Raw genomic sequence first — 8,829 nt, forward strand, 5'->3', positions numbered from 1 at the left:
CGTTGGTAGCGATGAGAAAACACATTAACCAGGCGAGCCGCTTCGCAGAGACGATTGCAGCTGCGGCTGCGCTGACCGCTTGCGAGTCAAAATCACGCCACCGATCTACTATAAAAAAAAAAAAAGAAAACCGGCACGATTGGAGGGGTGAGTAACTTGCTCGCAGCGCCCGCCCAGACAGCAGCGCAAACTCGTGACGTAGCGTCTTCTCGGTTGTTTACATTCCTTTCCTGATGTCGATGTCACGAGGTGCGGCGTTTCGCGGTTGGCTGCGCGCACATAATTTAAAATTGATTTTAAATATGCTCTAAGCTGCATTCGCCATTGATATATTGCAGACGATGTGTGCATGCCCACATAAATTGATCTCACACGTTAACTCGACTTCGAAATTTTGTGTCAGTACTCCTTTAACATTGTTCACGAAATTAACACGCTCAAATGTTTTCTTATGACTACCTACGACACTTCGTACCACTGTGTCTACTTGTGTCGTCTGTAAAAACATTAAAATAAAAGAAATGCGCGCTCCGAAAATTTGCAGCTGAATATATTCCAGTGAAATTAATTGACCGGTAAGTAATAAATACAGAAGAATGTACAACGCTCTCTAACAGGAAATTTTGAATGGTCATTTTTGCGTCAACTGCGTTGCCAAATGCATTTGATTTACTAATGCATACACAGTACATTGCATACACTAATGCATACACAGTACACAGTACATACCCAAGAAAGAGGATGGGGAAACGGCGCCGCGGTAGTTCAATTGGTAGAGCATCGCACGCGAAATGCGAAGGTTGTGGGATCGTCCCCACCATCGGCAAGTTGTTTCTTCATCCACTTTCATTTCCAACAATTCATCGTTTCTTTATTTCATTTATTATGCAGAAGTAATTTTCCCTATGTTGTCCTTGGTGTCAGTGTTTGTTGGCTTCTCACGATATCACCCTGTATAGCAGTTCAAAACGCTTTTTAAGCCTGCTTCTCAAGAAACCATCCGTGAAAATCCGCCGGAATTGAGGACGGGCAGTCAAACTCGGCAAAGGCCAGTTGTTTGAATGTTTTCGCGTCCAATACCACCAGAGCGAGCTTCTTCTCGTTCTCCTCGTGCAGAAGGGAGCTCAGGACGACACCATCGTCTTCCTCAACAGCGCCTGGACGCGCTACAAAGACAGGTTCTGAGGGGAGCCATCTTTGCCTTTCCCAGCGCAGCCAATCGCCCGTAGTGACGTCAAGCTTGGAGACGAATGCTATGTGTTCTTCGCCTTCGATGTTGCTGAGGTTGTAGCTATACTTGTATGGTTTCCCATTGCGGCCTTGGTTGATTCTAGGAACTTCCCCCCGCAGCTTGCCCTTTGCTAGTTCCCGGGACTCGATGATCACATGCTCGCCCGGCCCTCGCTTCAGAGGCAACGAAAAACGACGCATTTTTCCCATCTTGAACACGACGGGCTTTTCCAGCGTGTAGTCGAGGGACCTGATGATGCTTTCGTCGTCGAAGCATATTAGGTCGACCACTAGCTCGTCGCCCTGCTCAAAGGCGTTGATGTGGTGGAAAGTGCAAAATGCGGCGGACTCAAACACGGCGGGGTGAAGCTCCCCCGTTTTCTTGTTCATCACGTGAAAGCGGACGTTCTTCTCGGCATCGAAATTCAGGGAGTTCATGTACGCCTTGTAGCCCAGGTACTTCGTCGCTAACATGCAAGGCAGGTGCATGGAAAGAGACTGCTCGAGCACGACCACCCACTTTTCGGTCATTCCGAAACTGTGGATGTACGGCAGGGATATGCGAGATTGCAACGGTACCCTGCCCACGGCTCTGACACGGTCCACCGAGCTTTCGGATCCGCCGGGGGGAAAGTGCACAAGCACGAAGGAATGACGCGCACCTACGTGTGTACCGATATTGTACGTAGCGCCGTCGTCGGGGTCCAAATGTGGGTGGGCGGTGGCACTGTGCACAGCCACCATTCTACTCAAGGTTTTCTTCTCCATAGTCTCCAACGACGCAGGGTCTACTCGAGTCATGTGAGGTGCCTCCGTCATGGCGTACACTTCGTCGCCCACGGGCATCACGTTCACCAGAGCGTTGTCGGTGGCGTCCATGGAGAAATACGACGCCACCCGTTCGAATACGGTGGCACAAGGGTCAGGGTGCGCCGCGGTTCCAAACTCGGAGACGACGATTCTGTTGGCCCTCCGGTTGCGTACGTATGCTTCGCTCCGCAGGAAGCGGTTCTGGTAAATCACTCGGCCATTCTCTATGGTGAACTGCCTCAACAGAGCGGGACCGTCGAATACATGGTTGTAGTGGTCTGGGCCGATCGAAGACATTCCCGGACCGTTCCGTAAAAGCCTACCTCGAAGCCAAGTTGGCAGCTCTCCGCGTAGCAGGCCCGTGACCGGCTGCGAAACTTCGGGCACGCACGAGCGCCTGTAAATCTTTCTCGCGTCGATGCCTGGAGCCGATGCTTCTTCTCTTGCGGCCATCGCTTGCTGTCGCCCGCTCCTAGTCGGAGAGAAGCACTCCCCTGTCTTTGTACCAAAGCTATATGGAGAGAATCGTATTAGGGCTTCTAAGGGCGCGCCAATCAGATTATGCGGGCGAGAGGGTTGTCAAGAGCTCAATGTCCTCCCTTCTCTAGTGGATCCGCTAACCAGGCTGTACCGTGTCAGCTCAGCGACAGCGGGCAACGGTTGCGACTGAAATAGAAACTCCTCCTCACTCCGTTATCGACTCTGCGCTAGAACCGGTCTGGAGATAAAGCCTCATTGTTAGGCCGCTCATCTTTCGAGCATGCAGAATGGACGGTGTAGGGCTGCATGATTGTTTTGTATATACTTTTGCAGTGTCGCGAGTTGCCCATGTGTTTTGTGAATAGGGAGGCGTCCACCCACAGCGCGTCGGGCAGCAACCGTTTCTGTTGCTGAGGGGCCGGACCGCCCGCGTGGTGTCGGGTGACGAGCCGCGGCGCGCGCCGGGGGGGGGGGGGGGGGGGGGGGCGGATGCGAAAAACGGATTCGGAGAACGTGCCCTTACGCGCGCTGTGTTGGCATTCCGCCGATGGTCATAATAGGTCCACGCAGACAAACCTCGAGTGGGACGGCGGTATACGCGGCGTTGTGGCGCCGGCTCCTGAGTCCCCTGCTGGTTAGAGACGCAGCCGAGGTTTAGGGGCACCTAGCAATGTTGACCACGTGTTGCGCGTATGGAGCGGGGGTCCACGCCCCTACGCATCCGGGCGGCAACCACGTGCATCTTGTTTTGAGCGCTGAGGAGAGCCCGCTTGGTGTCGAGTGACAACTTGGAGTGCGCGCCGTAGAGAGAGGCGCGGCGCGTATGCGGAGGCCGCGTTCGGAGAACGTCGTTTAAGAACACCGAGTCCGGATGCCGCCAGCGGTCATTATTTTTCTACGAGGAAAGACCTTGAGGGGGACTGCGGTACGCGGTGTTGGGACACCAGCGCCCGAGCCCCCTGCTGGCTAGAAACGCCGCTGAGGTGCGAGATGGCCTCAATAAATCGTGCGTGCCTGGCGTGTTTGCCGAGGCCGTCACTGACCACGTGGAAATAAGAGAGGGAAACGAAGTTGTGGGAAGAAGGAAAACAGGGTTGTTTTCCAATGCATTTACTTTTGAGAGTAAGGCCATCCCCTTGGGTTGTGGCTTAAGCAGACTTTCAACTCTCATTGGCAACTGCTTCCGTGGGATGGGCTAACGACTTTACCGCCCTTTTTCTTTGTCTCTTCCGACTATAACAATCGAAACGAGGCGCTTGTTCCTCAGTCTAGGCTGTAATCACTAAACCTGATCGAACAGTAAGACTCCGTACGATGCAATGCTAGTCTGCGCCGTAACCACTTAGTGGAAGAACAGTGAGACTCGGTTGGTCGTATGTAGTGATAGCTGTCCTAGGCTCTAACTTAAGAAAAAGTAGAAGAGTAAGGCGCTGTTTACTTGTGTGTTTTGTATCAGTGTTCTTTTGCTAACTCTGTATTTGACTGTGTAAATATTTCCGTTTCAATATATCGTCAAGTTTTGTTACCTACAACCTGCCTCCTGCTTCATCAACGCCGATAATCACCTTGAAGAGACATTGGTCGATTTCAAGGAGAAAAGAACTAAAACTTAAGTACCGTGATAATTTGAAAGTAGCGACACTGTCCTCCTCGCGGCGCTTTCCTTCCTCGCCTTTTCACCTTTGCTCCCGCGGAGGGGCCGCAGCATTCTATGGAGGCGCGTTATTTTGGGTCAGTAGCACGGCCCAGTAGCGCTGAAAATTTTGGAAAATGCTGATAACCACATCGTTAATGCTCAAGGCAACGTTTCTCAGGAGGTTGGTTTTTTCCTAACACCGTATGAGCGGGGCATACTGATGTAAAAGGAGCTTTGAGGCGAGTTCAATACTGCAGAAATTTTTTCTGCCACATGATGAGATGCTTTACTTTGTACGTCTAAACTAGTATTGCTTGTGGCCCATCCCTCTGTGTGTGGCTTATTAAACCAAAGCCCTAAATCTCTGATTCAAGGTCGCGTTGTGAGATATTCAAAATATCACGTGACCTAAGGAATGCCGGAAACGCACCAAAGCATGTCGAGACGTGTATAAGAGATGATTACTGATTAGCAAAGTTAATTAATCATTGATTAGTGATTGTATTAATATAGATTAAGGTTATTAAGGAGGAATTAGTCGTGTTAAGGAGAATGAAGGTCGATGAAGGTGCATTAAGCAGGATTAGGGAGGATTACGGTGGATGAAGGAGGATGAAGGTGGATTAAGATGGAATCTATGAAATACGTTGAGGTGCTAAACATTATTGCGTGCAGAATATTTCTTGCATTACTACTTCATGACCACAATCACGATTGATTGCTCAACTTTCGTAATCAAGGCGCATGGATGCAATGATTTCGGCTCGTGTTAAATCAAAAGAAAAAGTTTCCCTACAGAACAAAACCGCAGAAAGGTCTTTTTAAACATTCGCTATTAAAGCGAAGATTTCCGGCCTCCGCCTAGAAGACCCTGCGATGAGGTCGTTTAATTCTGCATTCATTCCTGGCCAAAAGACACATTCACGAGCGCGTCTTAGACAGCTCTCAATCCCAAGATGTGATGAGTGAAGCGTTGCTTTGATCTCACCTCTCAGAGAAATTGGGACGATTAGATGTAATCTCTTGAAGATGAGGTTGTCTTCAACTGTAAGCTCATCTCTGTATGTGAAGTACATGCGCGTGTCTTGGGGTAGTTGACGCTTATCTTGTGGCCAACCTGACAAGATGATAGCTTTCAACCTTTGCAATGATTCATCTCTCTCAGTCACAGACCGAATCTTTTCCAGTGTTTCTTTTCTCACAGGAAGGTAGTGCAATACGTTGATGTTTTCAAGTTCTTGTTCATTGCTTTCGTTAGGAAGGAACGCAATTGACATTGTATCAGCCAAAAGAAATTCTTTGCCTGGTCTGTGCTCGATGACAATGCTGTACCTTTGCGTCTGAAGAATCACGCCTTGTTGTCGCCTTGGAACTTGATCCAATCGTTTTTTCATGATCGCTTGCAGTGGCCTGTGATCGCTGATGATCTCTGTTTCTCTTCCGAATGTGTACTGGTGGAACTTGTTTAATGCGAAGACGATAGCCAACATTTCCTTTTCAATTTGTGCATAGCGGATTTCTTCCGGTGTAAATGCTCTGCTGGCGAACGAGATTGGCTGTCTGTCTTGAAGAGCTACTCCGAGTCCAAGATCGCTTGCATCACATTGAATTACTAACTGCTTTCGTGAGTCGCAGTAGGCCAAAATTGGAGCTTTTGTCACAGCGTCCTTTGCCTGCTGAAATGCTTCTTCTTGCGGTTTTCCCCAGTGGCACGGTGTATCCTTGACAGTGAGTTTTCTCAATGGCTCTAATACACGCGAAATTTTCGGCAAGAATCTGGAGAGATAGTTGATCATTCCGCAGAAGGGTTGTATTCTTTAGACATCGACTGGCTTTGGCATGTGTTCTATTGCCTTGACTTTATTTGGATAAACTTTTAGTCCTTATTTTATCAGCACGTGTTCTAGGAAGACAGTTGATGAGGGTCTGAGTTGAGTTTTTTCTTTGTTGAGACAAATTATAATTTGTCTGCATCTCTGGAGTAGACTCTCTAATTTCTTGTCATGATCGTCGACAGCATCTTTTTCATTTTCGCCCACTCCGTAGACAACAATGTCGTCTGCAACGCAGAGAACTCCGCTAAATCCTTCAAGTGCCACTTGAAGCCTTTTCTGGAATATTTCGCTGCTTACCGCAAGTCCAAGCGGCAGGCGGAGCCATCGATAACGACCGTATGGTGTTTGAAATGTGGTCATAAAGCTTGACTCATTATCGAGAGAACATTGCCAATAGCATTCTCGCAAGTCTAGTTTATAGAAGATTTTTGCTTTGACAAGATCGGGTAGCAGATCATCGAGGATGGGCAATGTGTGACGTTCTCGTTCGAGAGCCTCATTCAGTGCTTGTGGGGCAATGCATATTCCCATTTCACCATTCTTCTTGGTTGCGACAACCAATCTGCTCACCCACTGCGTTGGCTCTGCTACACTTTTAATGATATCTCTTCTTTTGCAGGCTTGCCAATGTTTCTTTTAATTGCGGTATAATGCTGACAGGCACTGTGCAACTTGTTATCGCTTTCGGAAGCGTATCTGGCTCAGTCACCAAGTGTACATTTCCCGGGAGTATTTCTAGAGTGTCTCCAAAAACATCTGGGTATTTTTACACTCTGTGAGGAATGAAACTTTCTTCTGGAATTTCGTCGATTTCAGCCACAAGGTTGTAGTCTATGATTATCAGACCCATTTTCTCAGCTGTCGATCTTCCAATGAGAGGAGTCAAGTCGTCTTTAACCACTATGAATTCCACAGAATGCGTCTGTCCGTTTGCAGTTGTAACTTCTAGTTGCGCCTTGCCTGAACAGTGAACTTTGCTTCCATTCCACGTTCGCAGTGTTGCTGTGCACGGTTGTATTTGCTGTTGCTTGACGTGTCTGCCCGGGATGACGTCAACAGCTGCACCGCTGTCCACTTGAAAAATTACTACTGTTCCGTTCACTCTCAGAAACGTGTGGACTGAGCTTAGTTTGGGGCTTTGAAGTGCCAGTATGTTTTCATCCTCGCTATCTACTGCCAGGCCAGCAATTACCTTGCTGCGTTTACAAACTGCCGCGAAGTGATTTCGTTTTTTGCACTTGCTGCATGTTTGTTTCCAAGCTGGGCAGACTTCTCTTTTGCGCTCGTGGCTCCCACTGCAATACCTGCATTTTGGTACGTCAGATTCTTGTGGTTTTCATTTTGCGCTTTTCGAGTTGGCATTGGTGCGATGGACTAATTTCTTCCCTGCGTGCACGGTCTCGCTGTTTGATGGACTACCCTCTTTAAATGCCTTCATTTTAATTTTCGTTTCTTCGTGTGCTCGACACACCTTTTCAACCTTCTCTAGGGTCGGATCTTCTAACTTGAGAATGTCTGCACGGGCTTTTTTGTCATAGATATCACAGAGGATCTGGTCGCGGATCATTTTTTTTCTTTCATTTCTGAATCCGAAATCGCGCGCTTTGACCTTAAAATCTCTTACGAAGCTGTCGAATTTGCTCTTCCTCCCGTTGCATGTGAGTTCCTAAGACGTATCACGAGTACAGCTCGTTGTGCTTCGTTAAGAAATGCGCGTCGAGGAGGTTGATGACATATGCATAGTTAAATTCTGGATTTGGTCTTTCCTCAGTCGGTCCCCCGAAGTCCAAAGTTTTGTAGATATCAAGCAGTGAAGAACCACTGACGGTGAAAAGAAGTGCTACTTGAAAGTCAGATGGTTCTCTCGCTGTGTTAGATGCTTTGAGGTAAAGCGTGAAGCTCTACTTGAAGGCTCGCCATTGTTTCGCAGCGTTTCCTCTGGAGTCGAATTTTGCAGGTGCAGGAATCTTCTGCATTGCTGATGCGCTGACGTTAGAACTAGTTCACTTCTGACACCATGTCTCGTTATGCCTCGTACAGGGGACGATAGAACACTGGACTTTTGTTAACGGAGGTTAACTGGGTTTATTAAGCATGGAGTACACAGGAATGGGTGTGGTTACATGGAGGTACAGTGAATAGAGAGTTTTGAGACGGGGCGGCCGACCAGCAGGAGAAGAGCGGGAGTGCCAGACGCAACTTTCTATGCCGTCTGCTCAGAGTTTATAGAGGAGGGGGGCTGCCACGATGGCGAGAGCGGAAATTTCAGAAGGGGTGCGTGGCCAGTGTGTAACACTGCATGGATGGATGGATGTTATGAGGGTCCCCTTTGGAGCGGGGTGGTCGGTTGTGCCACCAAGTTCTTGCTATTATACTGCCTAATGTACTACCTAGGTTAAACAATAAAAAACAAGAAAAAAGAACACGATGAACTCCCACAACCAAATTTTCTGATCTCCTATTGCAAACTGTGCTTTTGTACGTCTCCGTTTTTTGTCATTTCCGTACTTTTCTTCCGTCAATACTCCAATCGGCTCTTACTAATCCCTATTGCGGACATGTTTACTTTTCCACTGCACTCGCTGAACCCATGGGCTTCAAGGACGCCAGTGGTGCCTAAATCGACCGGTGGACAGACGTCTTCACATTCCAATAAAACAGGTTCCATAATTTCCCTAGCTTTACCGTAGCAAGCACATAATTCTTCGTTCTTATATCTCGCTTTATAGGTGCGCGTTCTAAGGCATCCTGATCTCGCTTCGAAAAGTAATGAGGTTCCCTTTAAGTTATCATAAATTCTTTCTTTCCTGATTTCGTTTTTTCCTCTTAAGTAGTTGC

The 8,829-nt window shown here is 48.1% G+C and overlaps 1 protein-coding gene across 1 annotated transcript; it reads right to left on the reverse strand.

The window, feature by feature from the left end:
- Positions 1 to 619: 619 nt before the first annotated feature.
- LOC126548546 (beta,beta-carotene 15,15'-dioxygenase-like) lies at positions 620 to 2,639 on the reverse strand. Its single transcript, XM_050196775.3, has one exon. The coding sequence runs from the start codon at positions 2,491 to 2,493 to the stop codon at positions 976 to 978; it is 1,518 nt and encodes a 505-aa protein (XP_050052732.1). The 5' UTR covers positions 2,494 to 2,639; the 3' UTR covers positions 620 to 975.
- Positions 2,640 to 8,829: the final 6,190 nt, after the last annotated feature.

This window comes from Dermacentor andersoni, chromosome 1 (assembly GCF_023375885.2).
Source record: "Dermacentor andersoni chromosome 1, qqDerAnde1_hic_scaffold, whole genome shotgun sequence".
Taxonomy (NCBI): domain Eukaryota; kingdom Metazoa; phylum Arthropoda; class Arachnida; order Ixodida; family Ixodidae; genus Dermacentor; species Dermacentor andersoni.